General features: G+C 39.8%; 1 protein-coding gene across 2 annotated transcripts; it reads right to left on the reverse strand.

Moving 5' to 3' along the window:
- On the reverse strand, window positions 1-26,317 carry MFSD1 (major facilitator superfamily domain containing 1). 2 transcript variants are annotated; one of them, XM_027542586.1, is made up of 16 exons: window positions 26,047-26,316; window positions 23,943-23,995; window positions 22,937-23,049; window positions 21,279-21,321; window positions 20,912-20,979; window positions 18,300-18,408; window positions 12,919-13,021; window positions 10,629-10,727; window positions 9,989-10,100; window positions 8,585-8,641; window positions 8,095-8,251; window positions 6,803-6,900; window positions 6,081-6,193; window positions 4,425-4,472; window positions 3,402-3,459; window positions 1-712 (listed from the first exon to the last, which is right to left on the reverse strand). In XM_027542586.1, the coding sequence occupies exons 1-16, from the start codon at window positions 26,216-26,218 to the stop codon at window positions 709-711; spliced, it is 1,407 nt and encodes a 468-aa protein (XP_027398387.1). In that variant the 5' UTR covers window positions 26,219-26,316; the 3' UTR covers window positions 1-708. The 2 variants fall into 2 exon arrangements, with proteins under 2 accessions (XP_027398387.1, XP_027398394.1); XM_027542593.1 differs by lacking the exon at window positions 1-712 and having other exon boundaries at window positions 3,398-3,459; window positions 26,047-26,317.
- Window positions 26,318-26,344: the final 27 nt, after the last annotated feature.

The following is a 26,344-nucleotide window of genomic DNA, read 5'->3' on the forward strand; positions in this document are numbered from 1 at the left end:
TTTGCAGCGCTTTTATTTATCTGTGTAGATATACAATTATCATAATTTATAGTTACATAACTTTTAGTAATTAACTGGACTATAGGAAAAATCATACAAAAAGTTTGTACCACAAAATCATGTCCCTAAGGGATTAGGGTTCTCAGTAACAGATAAATACAGAAGCTCAAAAGGGTCAGCAAGCTCTCATAACTAAAGAGAGAAAACAATCTGCTATATGTGGAAATGAGACTTCATTAAAGTATGTTTCAAATATCCCCTATTACAAAAGGGAATGCCTATTAAAATGCCATTATTTATTCTATATAAAACATCCTTTCTATCACTTCAAAAGCTTTTTTTTTTGCTTTAAGATCAAAAAAAAAAAAGGCCAAATCCTTAAATAGATTTTGTGAAAATTATGTCAATACAATATCCAAAGATTTCCATTATTTACTGTCCTTACTCAAAATCACCTGCATGTACCAGGTGCAATTTTGCAAACGTCACCACTGATAAGCCTATTCCAAAGCAGAATTTTTCAGCAATACAGAAGACACAGTCCTCACAGTTATGCTTTACAATAGGTATATTCAAAATATAAATATAAAATCTCTCCAAACTATTATTTTTCCTAATGACTAAACTCTAAATTTTTTTTAAAAAAATGGAGGTTTTCAAACCAGTGATGTGTGCAGCCCAATCTCATGACACAGTCATTTAAACTTCTCATCTGTAAAACACAATATAATACATTATCAAAAAAGGGAAGGGAAAAAACCCACAAAACCCCATCATTACAAAATGAAAACCATAACCACTATAAAAAACATGCAGTGTCAAGTATTAAGTTACACATTTTGCTGGATAATCTTTTCACTCCTTTTGACCATAAAAGTAACACAGGATCAATGTAGAAAATTCAGAAAGAATAGAAAAGCCAAGAAAAAAAATAAACTCTTCTAACTCTACCATTCAAATGGAATTGGTAATATTTGGGGATTTTTCTTTCAGCCTTTTTTCCATTATATACAAGTAATGGATTTAAGAAATACATATGCTTGCATACTTTTTCTTGAATAAAATTAGGATATATTTGCATTTTTACCTTTTGTTCACTTAACATATGACAATGTTGAGTATCTCTGACTTTAAAAATCCTTCTAAAACATGATTTTAAAAACAACAACTATTTATAGAAGTAGAATTATTATGTTAAAAGGGAATTTGAGGGAGTTCCCTGGCAGTCCACTGGGAGGACTCCACACTTTCACTGTTGAGGCCCTAGGTTCAATCCCTGGTTGGGGAACCAAGATCCCACAAGCCTCAAGGTGTGGCCAGAAAAAAAAGGAATTTGAGACAAGCAAGAATCAATCTCCAGAAAACACAGCCTTGTTCTATCCTATTTCAGCCTACTCAAAATTCATAAAACTTACACGGTATATATTTACAAATAAATTTTTTAAATCATAAAAAATTCAATATCTAAAAAACTAGAAATAACAAGAAAAAGAATCATCAGGAGAAAGTATTTGCAAATGATGTGACTCATAAGGGATTAGTCTCCAAAATTTGCAAACAGCTTATGATGCTTAACAGCATCAAAATAAACAACCCAATCAAAAAATGGGCAGAAGACCTAAATAGACATTTCTCCAAAGAAGACATACAGATGGCCATTAGGTACATGAAAAGATATTCAACATCAATAATTATCAATATCAATAATTATGAGAGAAATGCAAATCAAAACTACAATGAGACATCACCTCACACCCACCAGAATGGCTATCATCAAAAAATCCACAAACAATAAATAAATACTGGGGAGGGTGTAGAGAGAAACCCTCCTATACTATTGGTGGGAATGTAAATTGGTATAGCCACTATGAAGATCAATATGGAGACACTTCTAAAAAAACTAAAAACAGAGCTACCATATGACCCTGCAATCCCACTCCTGGGCATATATCCAGAGAAAAACATGATCCAAAAGGATACATGCACCCCAGTGATCACTGCAGCATTGTTTCCAATAGCCAAGACATGGAAACAACCTAAATGTCCACTGACAGAGGAATGGATAAAGCAGATGTGGTCATATATACAATGGAATATTACTCAGTCATTAAAAGGAATGAAATAATGCCATTTGCAGCAACAAGGATGGAACTAGAGTGTGTCATGCTGAGTGAAGTAGGTCAGACAGAGAAAGAGAAGCACTGCATGACATCCCTTATATGTGGAATCTAAAAAGAAATTATGCAAATAAACTTACAGGACACAGATAAACTCACAGACTTAGAAAACAAACATGGCTGCTGGGCCGGGTAGGGACAGTTAGGGAGTTTGGGATGGACAGGTACACATGGCTGTGTTTAAGATGCATAACCACCAAGGAACTACTGTATAGCACATCAAACTGCTCAGTGTTATGTGGCAGCCTGGATGAGAGGACGGTTAAAAGAGAACGGATGCTTGTATATTTATGGCTGGGTCCCTTCACTGTTGACCGGAAACTATCACAACATTGTTAATTGGTTGTATCCCAGTGTAAAATAAAAAGTTCAAAAAAAAAAATAGTCACTACTATGGTTCAGCATACACTCATGGAAAAAACTGATTTAACTTCAATTCCACACTATATACTTTAATCTGTTCCAAGTAAGAGAATACAGAATAGCATGTTAGTACCAGGAGGAAATAAAAGATGATCCTAACTAGTTAATATCAACTATCTTATCTTATCCAGTACTTTGGCCACCTCATGCGAAGAGTTGACTCATTGGAAAAGCCTCTGATGCTGGGAGGGATTTGGGGGCAGGAGGAGAAGGGGACGACAGAGGACGAGATGGCTGGATGGCATCACCGACTCGATGGACATGAGTCTCAGTGAACTCCGGGAGTTGGTGATGGACAGGGAGGACTGGCGTGCTGCGATTCATGGGGTCACAAAGAGTTGGACACGACTGAGCGACTGATCTGATCTGATCTCAACTAGATAGTAAAAGATTATTTCAACCATCACAAAAAGTCAGACACAACTGAGCAACTGAACAACAATAATTAGTTAAGAAAAAGAAAATACGAGAAAGAATGAAAGGGTAAGCCTAGCACAGGAAGTGAGGACAAAGCCCTTTCCTCCAATAAATTATAAATACTGCAGGCCTCTCTCTCTTCTCTCAGAAGGAAAGTTAAAGCCCAATTTGCTTTTTATTCCCTTCATTTTATTTTAATCTTTGATATCCACCCTTTAAAAATTTTCTAATACAAACAAGAATTATGTTACAGTAGTCCCAAAGGTAACTGTTAGCTCTCAAAACTCAAGAGACTAATTTCTTAAAAGTCTAAACCCAATCTTGAAATAAACTGCTAATGCGTCAAGATTTTAAAAATAAAGACTTTTCTCTTTCAATACTTACTCTTCATGAGAAAGTTTCATTTCTTCCCTTTTTTTGGCAGAATAATTTAGGTTCCCACCTAAAATACATACAAGTGTGGAATTTTTTCAATGTTAACTATCAGAAGTAAAATTCAAACACGCACATGCCAATTTGCACATGCACACATACATCTTAAAGTAACAAAAAAAGCTGCAGAAGGTGAAAAATAGTTTATCTCCTGAAAACGTCCCAAGAGGGAAAAAGTGTTTTTTAAGAATCCTTATATGATACAAATAATCACTCCTTAATGTTAGCATTTTTTAAGAAATTTGGACTTATGTATTGCTCAAGGTTTGGGGACACTGTACTATTAATAAGTAGTGAAAATTAAGAGACATTAAAAGAAATGACCTAAAATTATTTAAACATCATATATAGTCATCTTTCTAAATACATGACAACCCTTAGTGGGTAAGCCAGTTTAGACAAATTAATAAAGGTAATATAAAAATTTTATTAAGGACAAAAAATACAAAAACAAATATAAGCAAATGAAAAAAACCTGTAATTTCTCATTCTGTTACCAAACACTTTCAACCTTAAAATGCAAACTTCAGCCAAAAATATGTTCACTTTTCATTTTTTAAAAATATAAGACACAGGCTACAACAGTCATCACAATTATACTTTAAGTATATAGGAAGGACTTCAGGTTACTTTTTTAAAAAGTTATACTTCTTTATGATAATAAAAAAATAACATCTAACACAAAACTTAAACTGAACTGACCAGCAAGAACAGAACAACAATTTTAATAAATAAATGTGAGGGTCCAGAACACATAATTATATGCTATGAAGGAAAATGTGTTTCAACACTATAAACAGAATGTTATTACATGAACTAAAGCACTGGCCTCTACAGGGGCATGGAGACAATCCAAGGGCCCCAAACAATTGTCCACTGTGGTCGATATTTGGCTGAAAATAATAAAATTCTATAAAGCAATTAGCCTTCAATTAAAAAATAAATTAATTTTAAAAATACCTCAATTTCTCTTACCTTGGGCATGATTCACCATGTAGAGTAGGACGACAGATAAAAGGGACACTGGAAGTGAAAAAAACATAGGATCCTTAAATACCTGTGCTTTTCCCCAATGGTTCCTATGTAATCATAACTGCAACCCCATGGATTGTATGTAGCCCGCCTGGCTCATCTGTCCATGGCATTTCCCAGGCAAGAATGCTGGACTGGGTTGCCATTTCCTTCTCCATGAGACCTTCCTGACCCAGGGATCTGGAAGATGGGTGGATTCTTTACCATCCAAGCCACCAGACCAGGGAAGTCTATTAATTCATATACAGCCCACTATTTAAGAAGAAATTATATATTTTTTAAAATGTGATGTGCTAATTTCTGCTAATTTTGAGATAATAAAATGCATTCAGGCTAGTCATAGCAATCATCTGCAAATACCACACCATAGTCTTTATTCCTGTAAATGAAGTCAGATAAAATTACCACTGGAGTATACCATTTTAAATACAACTTACTGAAGGATAAAAGACATCTTGGTATGTTATGTGACATTTTCTTCAGATGAACACAATTTATGTGTAAGGTGAACACATCAGTGGAAAAATACTGATTTATGTTTGCAGTTTCAGCAGTTTCCTAATGCTTCCTATTTTTAACCAATGAATCATTAAATAAATGATTTATTGGTAAAATTAAATAACAGGACTAACAATAAAAACAATTCAAAACAGACTAATGAATAAATCATGAGTGTTCAGCCCTAAGCCACACTAATGTCCACATCTTCACACTAGGGACATACTCAGGACCCTTCAAATGGATCTACTCTAAAGGGGAAAGTGTTTTGTTTAAAAAAAAAAATTAAGTCTTTATGAAACAGACAAGATGAGTATGGAATCTGGGTGACTTTTTCTGTGTAACTTTTTTCACTGAGAATGTTTTTAATGTTCATTCACGCTGTAACATGTATCTGTACTACATTCTTCTTTGCACTGTATAACATAACGTTTACCAGTAAAAAGAACAAATATTTAGAACAGAACAGAAAGTAGACTCCACTGCTACCTTTATGGATAGGAATCTCCTGAAAAGTGCCGATGACTCTTCACAGAACTGAAAAGTCACTAGCTGGAGGAGGAAGCTGCTGTGTAACACAGGGAGCTCAGCCTCGTGCTCTGTGGGTTTTGGGGGAAGGAGGTTCAAGAGGGAGGGGACATATGTATACTTATGGTTGCTTCACACAGCTATACGGCAGAAACCAACAAAACACTGTAAAACAATTATCTCCAATTAAAAATAATTTTAAAAACTGAGAGATCAAAAAAATAGTACTACCAAAAGAAAAAAAAAAATCACTAGCTGGGAAACAGATGCATAGGCTAAGAATTAGGCAAATCTGAGTGCAACACTTTAGGGATTTGGTTTTTAAAAGCGGGGAAAAGAACAGTAACAAAAACCTTCAAGTATAAATGACAACGTGCGCATGCTAAGTCACTTCAGTCATGTCTGATTCTGCAACTGCATGGACGGTAGCCTGCCAGGACCCCTTCAGGTTCTTCTGTCCATGGGATTCTCCAGGCAAGAATACTGGAGCAGGCTTCCATCTCCTTCTCCAATAAACAAGGACATTCTGTCACATATTAGAAGAAACTAAATGTTGCCAGGTGGCGCACTTACAGGAAACACAGGCAATGAAGAAAACTTCTAAAAACAAGTATCCCCGAGTATCCAGGATCATTCCAGCAATGATGGAAATGACCGCCAACCCAAGATTCTGAATGGACTGCATGCTACAATTTAAGAAATCAAAAAAATATATATATCAATTCTAAAGTCATCATACACAAAAAGCAAGTCACTATAAATAATTGTATCTATAAACCACATATTATTAATGCTAAGAGATGTTTTAACCAAGAATGATCTGATTAGATTTTTTTTTTTTCCATGACTGTTTCCACTACTTAACTTTAGGCTCACAGGTAAGGGAATCTGCCTCAGCAAGGGCAGGATGAACATGACACCTTCCTGCTGAAGGAGACAAAGGGCTAAGCGAATGCCAACCATAGATGTGGTTCCCCGCTTTGGCCTTTTCCACCAGAGAGGACAGGGACGCAGTGTCTCACTGAGAAGTCTACAGATAAACAGGCAGCAGGATGGTCAGCAAGCAATGCCCTTTTACGGGGTGGCTTATCGCTAGTTCTCCTATTAGGGGCTTGGTGCATTTTTTTGCCACAATAATAACACAAATAGATTAACGGACTTTTCTGCTTATTTCGAGGTTCAGAGCTGTCCCAAAAGCCTGAAGATGACTAGATTCAAGAGGTCTGGATTTTTATAAGATAATTAAATTGACACAGCAGGGAGAGACATTATATGATCCATGTGCAAACACTTACAAGCCATATGCAGTTCCCAGTTGATGTTCAGGAACTACAAACGCCACCATTGGCCACAAGGCACAGGCAAGTAATGAGTAGGAGAGTCCCAGGAGACACTACAGAGAGCAACACAGAAAAGAGTAAAAAACGCTTATATTTACCAAAAGGTGATTTTCCTTTGATGCAGATTAGCAACAGTGACATAATAACTGACACATGCATATCCACACAAATTGCGTTACAAAATAATTAGGCTAAAAATTCACATTCAATACAGAAAGGTCCTGGCCCCTCTCTAACAGTATTCCTCCAGTGACAAAATACACCAAGTAAGAAAATAAAGCTAATTTGCAAAAAGTCATTACCAATGTCTCAGGAAAGCTAATTTTCCAGTATTCATTAGGAATTACAAATTAAGCAATCATGGTAACATTATGCCAGTAGTCTATTATCTTACCTCTGGGTCATCACCACCCATCTAGAGAGCCAAGCATAGAACCAGTAACAATCACTGCTCATTAAACAGCACCTACTGCTAACTTTTTCTCCAATTAAAGAAGAGACTTTATGATTTAAGTTAAAATAAGATCACTCATCATTTATCTCTATCAAATTGGCAACAATTAAAACAATGCCAGTGTCCAACATAGCGAGGACACTATTAATAAAAAAAACAAACACATTCATATATTATTGGTAAAGTCCTAAATGGGTAGAAAGTTATTACAGCAGAGGCTTCACAGCATCCACCAAGATGTTCAGCGTGCAAAACCTCTGCTCTAGCATTTCTACTTCTAGGAATCCATCCCACAGACTTCTCACCAAGGGCACAAATAGATATATTCACAATATTCTTTTATTAACAGTTAAGAAATATAGCACTTCAGCCTGTGGCCTTAAAAAATGACATTTTTGATGAATAACAAAAACTTGATGAATTCATCATTACTCTTTGACCTACTTAGAGTCAGAGACCAAAAAATGTAAAATCATAGATGCTGGGGCTAAATGATGGAATGACTTTTCTTAATGAAAAGTAAATGGAACTAATAGGCATTTTGGCTTTTATACGACTGTTTTATTTCAAATTCTCCATTAGCATTGAGAGTACTATACAGCCAAATGAAATCAAAAAGACTTTATGTATTGATGACTATTATTTATATACTTTAAAAATAGTTATCCTGTGGAAACGGACATCAAGTCTGTCTGCCCCACTATCACGAGCACTGCGATCAGAGACCGAGCAGGGCTTCTGCTACGTGCTGTACAGTCCTCCCCGAGCCCCGCGGTGTCAGCAGCCACATTACCATTGCAATCCAGGGGTTCCACAGTGTGAAGGCCAGCATGATGTGGGAAGCAAGTGTGGTCACCACTGCACACAAAACCCAGATGATGTTCTTTCCTGTTTTATCCACCAGAAGCCCAAATATTGGGGACATGGGAGCTGATATTACATATACGACACTGCCCAGAAAATACAAAAGATACTTAATAAAAGATATCACAGCAAAAAAAAAAAAAAATCCAAAAGTCCTTAATTCTAAAATTCCTAGCTCATTTAACATTCTTCTAAAATGGTCATCAGTAAATAGAAATATAAAGATATAAAAGTGATCCAAGACTTCGCTGGTTTTCCATGAATGTAAAGATGGCCATTTTCAGGATCAAGACCCAAGACAGACTTGGTTTCACACTATAGACGTTAGCTCACATAAATCTTTTCTGGCTCTAACACGGGATTATAACTAAAGACCCACACTAAGCACACAGTAAGCATTCACAGAATTAATGGAATACCTGTTAATAGCACTGGCTGCCTGGGAGGAAAATCCAAATTTCTCTGTAAAGAAAACTCTAAAATAGAGAGGGGGGAAAAAAATAAACCCTTTAGAGAGAATTATTCTGTTTTTGTAAAAATAAAAGCAAAATAATACTGAATAAAATAGTCAACTTCCCCTTCTTTCTGAACTGTTTTCCCATCTTATTTGATATTCATCTTTGAGCAACGGGCTAAAGCTTTAGTATTTATGTAAGTACTTGACCAACTAAATAAAATACACTGATGCCTAATTTTTCCTCTTTTACATATACAGAAAATAATACACACAAATTTTCAGAAACCCAAATATATTACTATATGAAACCAAGATGGCTTCTTTTTCTTAAAAATAATACTGGATGCATCCTTTGCTATATAATAATAATGTATAAGGTTCCTTTCTCAAACTGTAAAATGAAAGACTGAATTTAAGGATTATGATTACAAAGACGTTTCTCCACAAACACACACTCACACACTGCTCTGTTTAAGTGACAGGGAAAATTGCTCAGTCGTGTCTGACTCTCTGCAACCCCATGGACTATACATACAGTCCATGGAATTCTCCAGGCCAGAATACTGGAGTGGGTAGCCTTTCCCTTCTCCAGGGGATCTTCCCAACCCAGGGATAGAACCCAGGTCTCCTGCATTGCAGGCACATCCTTTACCAACTGAGGCACAAGAGTAGCCCACTCTGTTTAAGTAGGTGCCTACAAAAACATAGAGGAGGTAGGAGATAAAGCAAAGAATTTGACTTAAACCCTGAATTGGAGTCTGGTAGAACTGCAGTCTAACAAATGCAGATGTGCCTCGTCACTATGAGCTAATGCACCATCTCCATTCTCAGTAAGAGACTTCCTAGCAAAAGAATAAAGAGGAAACAAAGAATACAAATCCAAAATCAAGCATTAAAATAAATCAGTATCACGAATCAAAAACTGTACTTAGGTATTTCCTCAAAAACCTGGTACAAGAATTAAACCAATACTAAGCCTTAAGCTACGGCTTCCTGGGTGGCTCAGTAGTAAAGAATCTGCCTGTCAATGCAGGAGATGCAAGAGAAGTGGATTTTATCCCTAGATCAGGATGATCCCCTGGAGGAGGGCATGGCAACCCACTATAGTATTCTTGCCTAGAGAATCCCACGGACAGAGGAGCTTGGCGGACTACAGTCCACAGAGTCGCAAAAGAGTCGGACACAACTGAGTGACTGAGCAAACAAACCTCAAGCTAAGAAAAACAGTTGTATCCCAGGATGTAAAACAATTTCTATGAACATACTAACAACATACTAACAAAAATTTACAGCTTAAAAATTTACACTTATATGATTAAATTCTCATAATTTAGCGAACAAAAATGGAAGGCTAGAAATTACTTACTTTCCAAGTCCAATGAAAGGGAAGATGGCGACATAATAGCAGACACAGATGATAAATATAAGCCACAGGGGTAAGGAGAAGTCCTTCACGTCAGTTAACTTTATCACTTCTCCTGAGAGGAGACAAGAAAGATGCTGTCAGTGCAATTCTGCATTTCTAAGTCAAGATTCTTTTTCTTTTATCACCTGATTAACTTTTGCAGTTCAGTTAAAAAAAAAAAAAACTTTTCTCAGTAAATTACTAGAACACAGCTTTGGGGATAATTTTAAAAGACAATAGAAAAATATAAAATCTAAGATTAGTATCTACCTTCTTCCTCTCCTCCAGGAACACTTATCACTTTGAAAATATACAAAGTACAATCAAGAAGGTAAATTCTGCCAAAATCACTTACAGGGGAAAAAAACATATCCAAAACTTTAGACAAGTGGAAATAGATTTGGAAATAAAAGATTTAAACTGAATATACATCAATATAAAATTTTTTTTAAAATTTAAGTGGAAGAAAAAGATTTAATAAGCATGTATTAATAAGCTTCGCTGGGTTTACAACATTACTATTAAGAACTTACCTCACTGTAAATTATCTCAAAAAGGCCATAATTCCCAAAAGCCTAAGTTTTCTTGCATTCAGACTAACCTGTTTTCCCTTGTTCTTTATGAAGGATTCGTTCCGCTCTCTGATCCAAGTAAGCAAGGGCCAAGGCACAGACAAGTGAAAGAATGCATGTTATACCCCCTATAAAAAGAGAGAGATTTTTTACAGAACCAGACTGAAGGTTCCTAAAAGGCAGCACATTATATTAACAGCAGAAAACTTAGCCACGGAAAGGGATGGCATCTGGAGGCATATACGAAAAAACTACAATTACTAAATCAGGACAGAAGGAAAGTAAATGCATATGGGAACCACTCAACACGTAACAGTTGCTATTACTATACATTAATTATTTCCCAGGAGAAGGTTGGAGATTAGAAAGGCTAGAACAAACTAGTCTAGTCTTATAATCAGAATACAGATTAAAGAAAGCTGATGACCAGCTAGCAAATTAGTCCGAATTTCTTAATTCAGTCTAAGCACCCATTATTGATGGATACTGGGGCAGGGGAAGAGGATAGAATTGCAAAAGCAAAGTCTGATCCTATGATCGGCTCATGTTCTTCTGACCCCTTCCCGAGTCTAACCCCTGCTCCCGCCCCGTGGCGACCCCAAGGGTACCAACCAGCTCAAGTTAGTTCTAACCCCTTCCCAAGTCTAACTCCCACCCCATGGTGGCCCCAAGGGCACCAGTTCATGTTTCTTCTGACCCCTTCCCAAGTCTAGCCCCTGCCCCCACCTCGTGGCGCCCCCAAGGGCACCAGTCCTCCCACAGCACAGCCCACTCTCTCCTCCGTGCAATCAGCATTAGTCACCAATGCTGACTCATATCATTAAAGTGAACCAGGATAGAGAGTGAAGAAAGTTTATGCTTCTCAAGATTTTAATAAACAGAAGTTTAGTAAAGCTAATGAATCTTTAATTGGCTGATGCAATATGACATATGAAAGACTGCAGAGTCAGGAGACCTGAGTTCTGCTTCTGGCACTAACAAGCTGACTGATCTTGAGCAAGGAATTTAACCTCTCTGAGCTTCAATTTTCCCATCTGTAAAATAAGAAGCTTTGACTTGATGGCACAGATCCTTCCTGGCTCTAAAATTCTTTAAAATGTATTATCAAATTCTTCATCATGGAGGGAACTAGAAAGAGTACTGAAGAGCATTTTTGAGTAAGAAAAAGCATTTGAGAGGCAAAGGATTTGAGAGGGAGGGGAAGGGAGGAGGGGTCTCTAGAAACAAGCTGCCAGTCTAGCATTACCTCTCACTACCCCCCAGTTCAATTCCTGGGTTGGGAAGATCTCCTGGAGAAGGGACAGGCTAACCACTCCAGTATTCTTGGGCTTCCCTGGTGGCTCAGATCGTAAAGATCTGCCTGCAATGAGGGAGACCTGGGTTTGATCCCTGGGTCAGGAAGATGCCCTGGAGGAGGATATAGCAACCCATTCCAGCATTCTTGCCTGGAGAATCTCCATGGACAGAGGAGCCTGGCGGGGGCTACAGTCCATGGGGTTGCAAAGAGTCAGACATGACTGAGCAACTAAGCACAGAACAGTCCTCCCTTTACCATCCTGTACCAAGGAATTATAAGGAATAAAAGATGGTACAGAGCCTGCAGCTCACCACCCGCAAGTCTCCCTAGGGCTCTGCAAGCAGTTCTCCATACCCCATGGGGCTCAGTTAGACAAATTTACCACACAGAGAGACACAGCTGGTGAGTTCTCTGAAGCCTCATCCGCTTCTCACTGACCCAGCTGGCAACCAGCACAACCCAGCCTTAGCCAACAGACCCTGGTGCCAGAAGTGATCTATATGGCTTAGGCAAACAGCCACACTTCTACAGAAAACTAAGACATGGAGGTTAACTTCCTTGTCAAAGATGAGTCAGGACCAGAATCCAGACTCTGGGCTCCCAACCTGGTAGGTTTCTAATCACATCCTATCACCTCTGACATCTACAAAATGTAAGTTCCATAAGCAAACTGAATTTGATCAAAGGCAACAATTCTCCCTTTTGCTACAGACTATTAACGAACACCTTACAGGGAGGTATAAACTCCCTGACTGCTTTCCAAGTTCTCACATATACTCTCATTTGCTCATCACAACAGCACACACGGGACAAGATCCTCATTTTAAGAAAGTGGAAATAAAAACACAAATGGGATGAATGACGTTACTATGTTCACTGTGTCTAATCAGGTCCAAGAACTAGTGAATCGTGCAGGCACAACCATAAGCACGTGGTCTAAGCCGGGTTCCCCTCTCTGTCACACCCCTTTGTGTAACAAGCTTTCAAAAGAGGCAAAACGTGGGACTTCAGGATTCACTAACCGATCATAAGTGTGACCCCAAGGGTTGTGTGACCAGCAGAACCCAATGAAGCTTCAACCTTAGAATATAGCCATCCCATGAGGTTCATGTTTACTGTGCTTCCCTGGAAGAGAAAGAAAAAAAATCATAATTTTCATTTGTATCTGTCCTGCTTGAAAAAAAAAAAAGATGTGAGTAGCTTAGAGAAATAGGTATAATAGGGATCATTAAAAAACAGATAATTATAAAAAAAAAAAAAAAAAACACTACAAGGAAAAATAACAACCTAAGATAAAGCCACAGCTAAGATTACTACACAAAAATGGCAACTTATAGAAAATGCTAGTATTCAAAACAGCACAGTACATCTAAAACTTCCTAGTAGCCCAAACAAAAATAAAACACAAGTTACCAAATTTACAGGGTACCCAAGACAATAATAAACTTTGGCTCAGAAAAAGCACAGCTTTTCCTGATAGTGACATCTGGGGAAAAAATCCATCCTCTGATTGTCCTTGGCATGGCGTGCTCAGTCGTGTCTGACTCTCTGTGGCCCCATGGACTATAGCCTGCCAGGCTCCTCTGTCCATGGGATTTCCCAGGCAAGGTTACTGGAGTGGGTTGCCATTTCTTTTTCCAGGGGATTTTCCCAACCCAAGGATTGAACTCGAGTCTCCTACAAGTCTCTTGCACTGCAGACTGATTCTTTACCACTGAGCTACCTGCGAAGCCCATATCAAATAGCAATACATGTTTCCTTTAAAAAATAAGCAAAAAATAAAGGATGGAAGGAGAATAGAAAGGAGTGGACACCTTGCTGAGATGTGACTGTGGATTAAGAACTTGAAGGAAGCTGTGAGACTGCCCAGGGGAAAAGCACAGCACTCCAGACCGAAGAACAGCCAGTGACCTGGCCCCAAAAGTCTAGAGCAGTGTCTGCGAAGGAGACACAGAAGAGATGAGGTCCTCAGGGAGGAACTGGGGGCAAGGCAGGCTACTGGTAATAAAAGAACTTCTGGCTTTTACTGAGTGAGATGGGAAGCCACTGGGATTCTAAGTAGAGAACTGGTACAATTCCTTACATTTTAACACTCACTCTGGCTGCTATACTCAAAACACCCTACAAATGAGGATGACACAGAAGCCAGGACATTGGCTGGGGGAGGCTGCCATAATGAAGAAGAGGGATGACGGTCTCGGACTGGGGAGACTGGCAGAGGACACAATGAGAAGCGATCAGATTACAGGTACATTCTGATGGTAAAGCTGACAGGATTTGCTGCTGGAAAATAGGTAGAGAGTTGAGCGAGTGGTAAGGAGTGGTTCACAGTGACATCAAAGTTTTTGCCTGAGAAACTGGAAGATAAAAGCTGTTCATAAATGAAAATGAGAAACCTTTAGCATGAGCTGGTTTGGGTGATGGTAGGTGGAATGGCAAGAACTGGGCTTTGGCTGTGTTGAGTCTGATACGCCTACGAGACATCCACATGGAAATGTCAGCAGGAAAGCTACACATAAGGGATGGAATTCAAAGGATAGGCCTGGACAATACAACTTCAGGAGCAAAGATATGCTATTTAAAACTTCAAAACCAGATACAATTACCAAGGAAGTTAAGTGTCAAAAGAAATGAGAAGGTGTCCGATGACCCAGCCCACATTACAGGTTGAGAAGACTGAGATGGACGCAGCAAAAAGAGGTACAGGAGCAAGAAGAAAATGATGAGACTGTGGGGTCCTTGAAGCCAAGAGAAGAAATCAAGGAAGTGTCCTAAACACTACTGCTAAGGTCAGACACTGGAGACTGAGAAACGAATGGGTCCTCAACCAGATTCTCGCAGCAAATCGCACAAATGGCTATTTCTCACAAAACGGTAGCCAGTGGCACTACTCAGATGAACATGAAGGTATAAATGAAGACCTACCGGAAACTTTCCTCAATATCATCAAAAATACAAGCCTCTTAAAGACATATTGTCTTAATAACCCTTTAAATCTAAAATGCCTAACGTGATCTGGCTTAGCAAGTACTTAATAAATATTTCTCAAAATAAGGACATTTTAAAAGTAACAAAGAAGAACCAAAGGCTGCTGGACTTCCAACCCCCAGGTAAGGCATGAAAAATAATAGAACTGAGAAGTCCACTGACTGAAGGGTAATGGTAATAGCCTAAGTGTTTAAAATCAGACAAACTCTCAACTCAGCCAACAAAAAAATCATGACAAGGTAAAGCCAGAACTGCCACAATTCTTCTGAGTAAGTGCAGGGACATGAGAGACACAAAAAAAGACTGAACTTCCATCTATCCCAGCACCTCTGTGATGGACTCCTCTGGTCTCACAAGTCTCACAAGGACCCTAAATCCACCATCCAGACCAGAATCGAGCCACCCTCGCTATTGCAGAGGTGGCTGCCTGAGCTCTGCTTCACTCCACGTCCAGCTCAGGTCCCTTACCATCTGATAAGCCCTGCATCACAGAAGCCTGAGACACCTTTTGAGAAACTTAGGGCTCCTCAGGATGAAGGTGAATGGATTATTAACTAGTTTGTGGCCACAAAGGAAAGAACCCGAAGATCACTAGTAATCACAGTGCATCAATGAGAATGAGTCTTGCTCAACTGCTCCTATTTCCTTCTTTTAGGAGTTACTGGATGATGAGATCCACCAACTGCTACAGACATGTCTTGATTTGCCCAAGATACATTATGAAGCACCCAGAATGTCCCTGTGGATAAAATTTAGAAAACGTGGAAAACCACACTAGTTATCAAAGGTAAAAAAATTAAAATAATACTTGGGTGTTTCCTATCCAATTGACAAAATGACTTTTTAAAAATAATAGCCTGCAGTATCAAAGCTACAGTAAGAAGGATCCTCTCATATCGCAAAGACAGAGATAGAAACATCTCTGAAAAGATAAGGCAGAAATATGTCTCAACAGTCCTAAGAAACCCAAACAAACCCTCTGACTCAGTAATAATTCCATTCTGCGCAATCTAGCCTCAGGAAACAATCAGAGATATAGACAAGTTTTGGAATGTTGCTGCACAACAGCTCTATTTATAATATTGGAAAACTAGAAAAAGCCTACGTGTACAAAAATTAGACATGTTTTATATATATACAACACACATAAGTGTAATATATCTCATAAGATGAAGCATTACATTAAAAATATTTCATTTGTACTGCATTTTTTTGTACTGGATTACTTCCCTAAGACTATGTTCCAAGGATTTTCATGCCATTTACAGTCTTTAAAATCTTGACTTTTAATGGCAAGAATCTTTTTAAAAACCTCTATTCGTAGGAGTTTATGAGAAAAAAAAACTGAACAGGGTTTGGGATGGCCAAAGCACCTTTCAGGTTGAGTTTATAACAACTTGCCAAAGCCTCTGACTGTGTGGATCACAATAAACTGTGGAAAATTCTGAAAGAGATGGGAATACCAGACCACCTGATTTGCCTCTTGAGAAACCTATATGCAGGTCAGGAAGCAACAGTTAGAACCAGACATGGGACAACAGACTGGTTCCAAATAGGAAAAGGAGTACGTCAAGGCTGTATATCGTCACCCTGCTTATTTAACTTATATGCAGAGTACATCATGAGAAACGCTGGACTGGAAGAAGCACAAGCTGGAATGAAGATTGCCGGGAGAAATATCAATAACCTCAGATATGCAGATGACACCACCCTTATGGCAGAAAGTGAAGAAGTAAAGAGCCTCTTGATGAAAGTGAAAGAGGAGAGGGAAAAAGCTGGCTTAAAGCTCAACATTCAGAAAACGAAGATCATGGCAGGTCCCATCATTTCATGGGAAATAGAAGGGGAAACAGTGGAAACAGTGTCAGACTTTATTTTTTGGGGCTCCAAAATCACTGCAGATGGTGACTGCAGCCATGAAATTAAAAGACACTTACTCCTTGGGAGGAAAGTTATGACCAACCTAGATTGAAAAGCAGAGACATTACTTTGCCAACAAAGGTCCGTCTAGTCAAGGCTATGGTTTTTCCTGTGGTCATGTATGGATGTGAGAGTTGGACTGTGAAGAAAGCTGAGCGCCGAAGAATTGATGCTTTTGAACTGTGGTGTTGGAGAAGACTCTTGAGAGTCCCTTGGACTGCAAGGAGATCCAGCCAGTCCATTCTAAACGAGATCGGTCCTGGGTGTTCTTTGGAAGGAATGATGCTAACACTGAAACTCCAGTACTTTGGCCACCTCATGCGAAGAGTTGACTCATTGGAAAAGACCCTGATGCTGGGAGGGATTGGGGACAGGAGAAGGGGACAACAGAGGATGAGATGGCTGGATGGCATCACCGACTTGATGGACATGAGTTTGGGTGAACTTCAGGAGTTGGTGATGGACAGGGAGGCCTGGCGTGCTGCGATTCATGGGGTCACAAAGAGTCGGACACGACTGAGTGACTGAACTGAACTGAATGTCGCTCCCCTGGGTACCCTCTACCAGACAACCTAATATGAGACACCGTGATCATTTCCAGGTTCCAAATACTGGAAGGAACATGAGCACCAATAGTGAAGTCCAGAGAGGCGGGAGCATCACAGTCAGGGAACTGAAACCCAGGCCACATGGTTTAGACAAGCACAGCAAATGAATATGTCTGACCAAGACCTTCAGATCCGTCTTCGTAAGCAAAATGCTAGTGCCTGACAGAGAAAATAAATACTCGCTGGAAGGCAAAAATCCAACAACCAGTAAAAGCTACTTGTGCAGGCAGATCTCATCTCTATAGGAGACTGGGCTTTACTAAGTTAATCATAGTTGGAACTTCCTTGGTAGTCCAGTGGCTAAGACTCCATGCTCCCAATGCAGGGGACCCAGGTTCGATCCCTGGCTGGGGAACTAAGATCCCATGTGCTGCAAGTAAAGAACCCATATGCCACAACTAAGACCCAGGGCAGCCAAGTAAACAAATAATAATAAAAATAATGTATTTGGATGCTTTTTATATAGTGACACGACTTTGAGAATTTGTTTAAAAAACAAAAAGTTAACTGTAGTAGATGAGTGAGAGCTTCTTATCACTAGAAATGTGCAAGCAGAGCCTGGATGACCATACATAAAGACGTTCACTGCAGTAATGCCGAAAATGGGTAAAGAAGTTAGAGAATAAAACCTCTGCAATCCGTCTGTCCCAATGCTCAGAATCTCTGAACTAAGGAATGCTCAATTAGCATTTGAAACTGCTTCCTCTTAGGTGAAATAAGATTAGAAATGCCTTCACTAAAGGTAAATGGTACATTACGGTCTAGAAAAATATATAAAAAATCAACACAACTTATACAGAAATATATTTCATCCTGTAATCTTTAAGACATGGTTACAAGAGTCAATCGTTTGCTTCCTATTTGGCTTTGTTATCTGTCATACTTACAATTCTTGCCATGCTAAGCTGGAGTCCAAACACCAAGTTTAATTCTTTGCCTTTAAACCAGCTCACAGCGTATGTATTCTGGGCAACTGCTAAGGACTCCCCACCAATCCTAAAACAAGGAAAGAAAAGTCACAGCTTTTAAAAGAAATACCACAGTTAGCAATGCAGCAGGTGTAAAATTTTGACACTCATCCCGTCAAGAGGTAGTGTCTACACTCCTCCTCTGAATCTAGATGGACTTGTGATTGCTTCAACGAGGAGAAGGCGGTGGAAGTGGGGCTGGGATATAAAAGGGGGTATCTGCCTTTTCACTCAAACGTTGACACTTAGAACCCTGAGCCACTGTGTACAAAGGCCAACGACCCTGAGTCCACCGCAGTATGAGAAAGCCAAGCCACAGAGAGGCTAAACGTAGGTGCTCTGGTCAGCAGTGCCAGTCCTCAAGTCACCCCAGTCCAGGCTCCAGATGTCAGGGGCACAGACACACTGTTCACACTGTACCCAGTCCAAATTCCTGACGCACAAAGTCCAAGATGTAAGGGTTCTTTTGTAACCCAGCAGGATCTGTGGGGCCTTCCTGCGACAGGCCTTTGCCCGTATGCTCTGCTGCAGCTCCTCTCTGAAGGACACAGATAATAGTATTTGGTATGAATTTCCTGAGTTGTGCTGCAGATGTGAAAACTGCCCCCACCAAAAGAACTACTTGATGACCATGAGCACACAGCCCAGGCCTCCGGGAGCCTAAGGACTGATAGAGTTAACCCCTGTGACATCACCCTACTGCCTCCCATCATAACCACCCATCATCAGCCAATAACAGAATTGTACACGAGCTGATCAGGTACCCTGAGACATCCCCGCTTCGTCTATCTTTTAAAATGCTTTGCCTAAACCCTTCCAGGAGCATGAAGCTTTTTAGGGCATGAGCCACCTCGTCTCCTTGCATAGCCCTGCAACATACCCTTCTCTGCTCTAAACTCCTACATTTCACTGAACCTCACTGTGCACCTGGCACACAAACCTGCGTTTAAGTACAGGTAATTTAATACACTGCAATGACAACCCTGCCTGGCAATAAAAGGAGTTTGAGCTACCACATCATCATCTTCACTGTATAAAATGTTCATCTGGGAAGAGTGGTCCATACTTTGTGAAAACACATAGATTCACACTTTTTAGGCAGTATCTTCCATATTTGACATTCTTCTACTTTCCAGATTTTAATTTTCCTTCTGCAGGTTCTAAATATTGACCTTCAGGTAAGAGATTCCTCTTCTCTGCATCCAAACACTGAGTCCTCCTCACCACTGTCCTCATCTAAAAATATTTCTCCTCTTCTATGAATCCAAATCCTATATGGATGGCCATTTCTGATCACACATCTATCTCTGAGTCCCTTTCACATTTTAATAAACCATTTTTCCCTTCTTCCTCACTTAGAGCACTTTTGGGGATGTGTCACCTATGGCTACGTGTCCCTGGTACCTGTAAAAAGCGTAAGTTAGGTTGTCTGCATCCCTCCAGGCAGGAAGCCCAAGGCTGAATTGAGAATGAGCTTACAGAACAGACACTGAAATTCACTGAGAGCTATTGGTCTTTTAGTAATCTGCTCATTAAAGCCTTTTCAACATGATTCAAAAGGACCTACACATTACCCACTAAGAAACAGCAAAATGTCCATTAATCACCAAGCTAGAAATTGACGTTCTACACTTCTCTACCGGAGAAGGCAATGGCACCCCACTCCAGTACTCTTGCCTGGAAAATCCCATGGATGGAGGAGCCTGGTAGGCTGCAGTCCATGGGGTCACTAAGAGTCGGACACGACTGAGCAACTTCGCTTTCACTTTTCACTTTCATGCATTGGAGAAGGAAATGCCAACCCACTCCAGTGTTCTTGCCTGGAGAATCCCAGGGACGGGGGAGCCCGGTGGCTGCCGTCTATGGGGTCACACAGAGTCGGACACGACTGAAGTGACTTAGCATAGCATAGCATAGCATACTTCTCTACATGAGGTTTAAATCACAGTCTTCAATACAACAGAAAAGCAAAACACCTAAGAAAAACATCATCTCTGGAAAACTATTTAATATTCAAACCCTATACAGAATTAACTATTACCACTCAAAATTGTTGCTTACTGTAAAGGAAATTAAGACAACAATTGAGCAGTTGTGTGTGTCTCTGTGTGTATATATACGCGCGCACACACACACACACATATAGAGAGAGAGAGAGAGAAAGAGAGAAAGAGAGGTAGATATCAAGGATTTGAAGTAATTCTCCAGAATATACAATAATATATTTTGGCAAATCTTTAATAAATTGATAAATGAACAGTAATGTGTGCATGTGTTCAGGCGCTCAGTCGTGTCCAATGCTTTGCTCCATGGACTATAGCCCACTAGGCTCCTCTGCCCATGCAATTTTCCAGGCAAGAATACTGGAGTTGGTTGCCATTTCTACCTCCAGACGATCATCTCCACCCAGGGACCAAACTCATATCTCCTACAATTCTCCTATACTGCAGGCGGATTCTTTACCACTGAGCCACCTGGGAAGCCCCCAAAACAGTAATTTGTTAAGACAAATGAAATTATGCATAACTTACCCAAACACAAACCTTCCCAATTCCATCAGCCAAAAAGCATTAAATATTCCACCCAGGGCAAAAACAACCTGTAACATGGAATATAATGTAGGATCAATGAAAAAGAAAATTCAAGGAATCCAAAATAAGTAACATAAGATGAAACACAACTTCTACAATGATTTTAGTATTTCTTCTTAGTAAATCTGTGAAATTTAAGTACCAATGTTCATCTGTCTCAAGGCTTAAAATGGACTGTGCATTATGTCACATGGGCATTTGTGAACTCTGCTTAAGTTAGGCTTTCACCAAACACATCCACGCTGGTGGAAGCAGACAAGAATTCAACAGACAGTGTTCACAGTAATCAGTGAACCATTTGTCTTACCTGCCCAATGCAAACAAAGCAACTAAAAATGATGGTGCCCCATCTGTCAGAAAGAGAGAGAGAGAGGGAATTAAGAGTTTATCACCAAATCCTTCAGGAATAATTCACTTTGGATTTCTTGGGACTCCTCTGCATTCCCTCCAAAGGAAGAAAAATGAAGTTATGGCTGGCCTCTGAAATCAGCAGCTTTCCGAGACTGAATGCTAATCCATAGAGGTCTCTAATCCCAAAGGGATTCCAGAGGCTTTGGTAAGGGCATGTTTGTTTAAGCCATTATCATCTCTTAAACAAAACTTGTTAAATAATCTTCAAGAAGTTCCCAGGGTTCCCATTTAAAAATGGACATTCTTCACAAATTTTTTCTTGAGTTTAGGGTTGATTCCAAGGAATTCTATATTAAACAATTTTTAAGTGGTTTTAATTCTGTATGCTGCTGCTGCTGCTAAGTCACTTCAGTCGTGTCCTACTCTGTGCGACCCGATAGACAGCAGCCCACCAGGCTCCGTCATCCATGGGATTTTCCAGGCAAGAGTACTGGAGTGGGTTGCCATTGCCTTCTCCGTTAATTCTGTATAACTAATAGCTATTTTTAAAAGGAAAAACAGGGACCATGAGAAATGATATCAATCTGCTTACTCTAACATTCCATACTCTGAATAGCTCATTAATGTTTCCCCAGAGTAATAAAATACCAGTATTAGGAGAGTCATTAAAGATTATATGAGTAAACCATCTTTCTGAAACCCAAGTCCCTCCAAAAATCCTTGTGAAATGGTAATACCACAGTCTACTGAAAGTTTTCCCAAAACAACTCATGGCCTCTCCTGTTATCCTGATCAAGCAAAATCTTCATCACTCATAAATGGCATCTGTTTCCTTCAAGTTCAAGCAAACTCTACCCCTTTAGATGAAGCAAATTAAAGTCCTCCTTTATACACTCATCAAAGTGTTTAAAAGTTAGTCCCCAAGCTTAAACACATATAGTTTCTTCTTTTTCACCACACATGGCTGGAAAGCCTATCGTCATTTTGCCCTCTGCCTTCTGAAAATATTCCAGACTACATCCCTCCTAATGTCTCCACAAACAGCACACAATCATCAGAATGAAAACTGACAAAGCTAATAATGTGATGCCTTCCTCAGCATCTAACTGGAGTGGTCACAAAAAGTTTAATGCCTAAAGAAAGGCAGAAGAGAAAAGCTCACTGGGGCTGGGAGAGGTAAACAGTAAATACCTGCCAAATACTGTGCACCCATCTCCCTCAATCCTTATAACCACCTTGCAAGGCAGGAAATACTATCCATGTTTTACCAATGAGGAAACTGAGGCTCAGGAATCTAGGAACAGCTCAGAAGAACTAAGAAGCTGAGCAAGTGGCAGCAACAGAAATCAGAACCTGGCTTGCTGATTCCAAGTGAGGGCATAACTGACCTTTAGATAACTGAGTTACCATATGCCATGAGCAGCATTTAACTGAAATACCAACCAAGTTTCAAAAACCAAAATTACACACACACACAAACAAATGCACATTAACACACTCAATACACAAGTTTATTCAGTTCTTCCTATAAATTCTTCCTAGAAATACTTAATCTAGTTTTGTGTTTTCTTAATAATCATATTTACCCACAAGTGAGATTTTTCCCAAGCTTACCGTATTCCAAACACTCGGTCTATCAAAAAGCCACCAAAGAAACACAAAACTACATTGGGCCAAGAATACCAGGCATACAGCAGCATGAATTTCGTGGTATTCACCTGCATATCCTATATGGAAAGAAAACAGAACAATTTTTTTCAAAGCAGTTAAGTGTAGCAACTAACAATCAAATCATTCTTTCTGGTAGTGGAGGCATTTCTTAATCATTTACTGTTACTAACAGTTTTGGCCTCTACCTCCAGAAAAACGGCCCCACCTGGGAACTTCTTGCATCTGCAGTCCGTGGGGCTCAGCGTCCCTCAGCTCTTGCCCTATGGGGATCACCTCTGCCTACATCCGCCTGTATCTTCTACATTTCTATTCCCTGTGTACTACCTGCTGTGGGGCTTCACTCACATGAAAAAGGACAGTCTTTAGCATATCCTTTCCCCCCACCTCACTAATTCTTGGTCTTTCTCATTCACTCTAGAATGTAAATGGCCAATCTGTGTATTTCTCCCTATCTAATGAATCAAATAAAAAAAAAAAAACTTACAAAGGAAAAAAAAAATCTAAATACATAGGAAACTTTAAATATCAAAAATACCGACACGGACAATCCTCTGGAATCAGTATCCACATTTTAAAAATGAAATAACAATAACATATTTAAGAAAGCAAAATGCTCTCCTACCAAATCATCTGTCATTCTGATGATTACACAGTGGGAGAGAGAAATGCCAACAAAAATTTGCAATACTTTTTGGGCTGCACTGTAGAAATAGTAGTTATTTATCTAAGGTATGAAACAATATAAAGTCATAAGTGCCATAAATGAATTCTCTGTGGCCACTCATTCCAAGTCAAGAATACTCCTTGCCTACACAGATTTGGTGACAACAGATGTTCAAATGGATTCATTAGACAATGTTTCAGACCATGCAATCTGAGAGCTGATGCTTCAGCAGTGTATCTGCTCCAGAGAGACAACAAAAGAAACAAAGGTGAAAAGTCAACTTACCCGTTTAACTTGAATCTGAAGGGCAGCAGGATTATCATAGCAAAAGTAGCTGCCTAGAAAAGGGAAAAGCAAATTTCTTTTTAGTAATACTTTCCATATAAAAGTTTCAAGTTGCAATTACTACTCCAATGGTGATTTTAAATGTTTATACTAGGAAATTAAAGTATACTAGGAAACTTTTTTGGACTGCTTCCTTGTCCAATAATACTCAGTTGCAGCCAAATAACCCAGAGAAAACATACCAAGTTATTTACAAATTATCAGCCTGCATACACAGCAAATACTGGGAACCTGGATTAAGAAGTTAATCAACAACTGTTTTTCCACCTTGAAAGTGAAAGTCACTCAGCTGTGTCTGACTCTCTGCCACCCCATGGACTACACAGTCCAGGGAGTTCTCCAGGCCAGAACGCTGGAGTGGGTTGCCATTCCCTTCTACAGGGGATCTTTCCAACCCAGGGATCAAACCCAGGTCTCCCACATTGCAGGCAGATTCTTTACCAGATGAGCCACCAGGGAAGCCGTTTTCCACCTTACTTTCATCCTGTTTCCTATGTCTATTGTTTTATTAGCATCTTCATGAAACAGCTATATTTTCCTTAAAGCTACCAACACACACACACACACACACACACACACACACACACACACACGTCAAAAACATCCTCAGCAGTTTCCTAGTAATGTTACCTAAAGCCACCACTTGAGCACACAGGAATGGAGTTTAACTACTCTGACTAGATCTGTTTTCAAAATAAGAATTCTAATTCCACAAACAGTATCCAAGATCAAATAACTCAGCAAATACACAGCCAGGAATGAAGAAGAATAAAATAGAGTTCTAAAAGGTTAGATTAAAACATAGTAACATCTTCTGGAGGGTCAGAAAGAAAGAAGTGGAGAGAGGTCGGACTTTTTATAGTAATAAAATCAACAAGAGTTTTGATAGGCCACAAGATAATGTTGCCTCTGTTTCTCCACTAACTCTGTCTAGAAGTATACATGAGAAACCACCAGTTCAAAAGAAATAAAACTGTCATTAGAAAAGTTATGCCTCTGGCTTCTGAAACCCACTGAAGGTAAACATAAAAATCACTAAATATACATTGTTAAAGTAGGGGCAATTTTAAGTGTCTTGTGTTGTTCTTGATTTTTTGTTCCTAAACTCAGAACTTCATGAATCCTGTTTTAATGGCATATCAATGTCAAAGGAATCATATCATATCAAAGGAATATCAATGTCAGGCTTCAAAGTTAATGAATGGGCACCATCTTTCCACAAAGTGAGAAGAGAGGGAACAGAAAGAGGTACAAAGAAACTTAAAGCCCAAAGCAGCCTCCATGCCTTCTTATTTATTCCAGCAGTAGCATAAAGGTATCCACCATAAACCTGTTGATTACACCAAATCCAGCGAGTCCACGAAAAATACATTATTACTTTCACACCAAGCTGATACTGACATAGAATGTTACTGGAAAAATTAGTTGCTGGGACATAATAAGCAGATATTTTAAAAATTATCTCCAGAAACTGCTTTCACAGTCACCAAATTTCGTAACTGAAACCAAACAGCACAAGTCCAGTCCAGTATGACTGCTTCACATTAGCAGAGCGGAGGGTACTAGAGAGGACGAGAATACATCTACCCACTGACGCAATCAACAAGACACACTCATACCTTTTACCAAAGAGGAAGAGAAACAAACGACTGCCAACGAATTTTTCAATCAAAAAATTTAAAGTATTCTTTAAATACTTTAAAGTATTTTTGGAGGCTTCTTTGGGGGAGGGGATTACATCTTTCTGCATTCCCTCTAAACAAAGTGTCATGAGAGGAACCTTGACATCTAGGGATTCTCTCATATCTATAGTCCCAGAAGGCAAATTGCTAGCTTTTGGAACTTCTTTCGAGAGCAAATGAGTGGGACAAAGGTTGCTCAGCTCAGTCCCCTGACCCCCCACCTTCGGGACACTGAATAGCCAGCAACAGTGGGGTCGCGAAGGGAGGGAAAAAAGGGCGGGAGGACCTAGGAGTTCAACGCAACTCCGAGACTCTGGAATTCCTTAATTACCACTCCCACCCCACCAGGCCGGCCGGCTCACCGAAGCCAAGGAAGCACATCAGCAATAGAACCACAAGCCGGTGCGCTAGGTGACTGGGGTCGCAGAGGGCCTGCAGCGCCCCGGAGGCAGCGGGGGGAGCCCGGGTTTCTCTGCCCGCCTCGTCCGAGCCGCCTGGCAGCAGCGCCCTCGCTTCCTCCTCCTCGTCCTCCATCGAGCCCGCGGGAGACCGAGAGATGACAGCGAGTGCAACTCCAGGAGGAAGCCGCTGCGGGAGCCCAGAGCAAACTGTGCCCACGTGACCGCGGCCGCTCACGTGACGCCGCAGCAGATCACGCAG

Source organism: Bos indicus x Bos taurus, chromosome 1, assembly GCF_003369695.1.
Source record: "Bos indicus x Bos taurus breed Angus x Brahman F1 hybrid chromosome 1, Bos_hybrid_MaternalHap_v2.0, whole genome shotgun sequence".
In the NCBI taxonomy this organism is placed as follows: domain Eukaryota; kingdom Metazoa; phylum Chordata; class Mammalia; order Artiodactyla; family Bovidae; genus Bos; species Bos indicus x Bos taurus.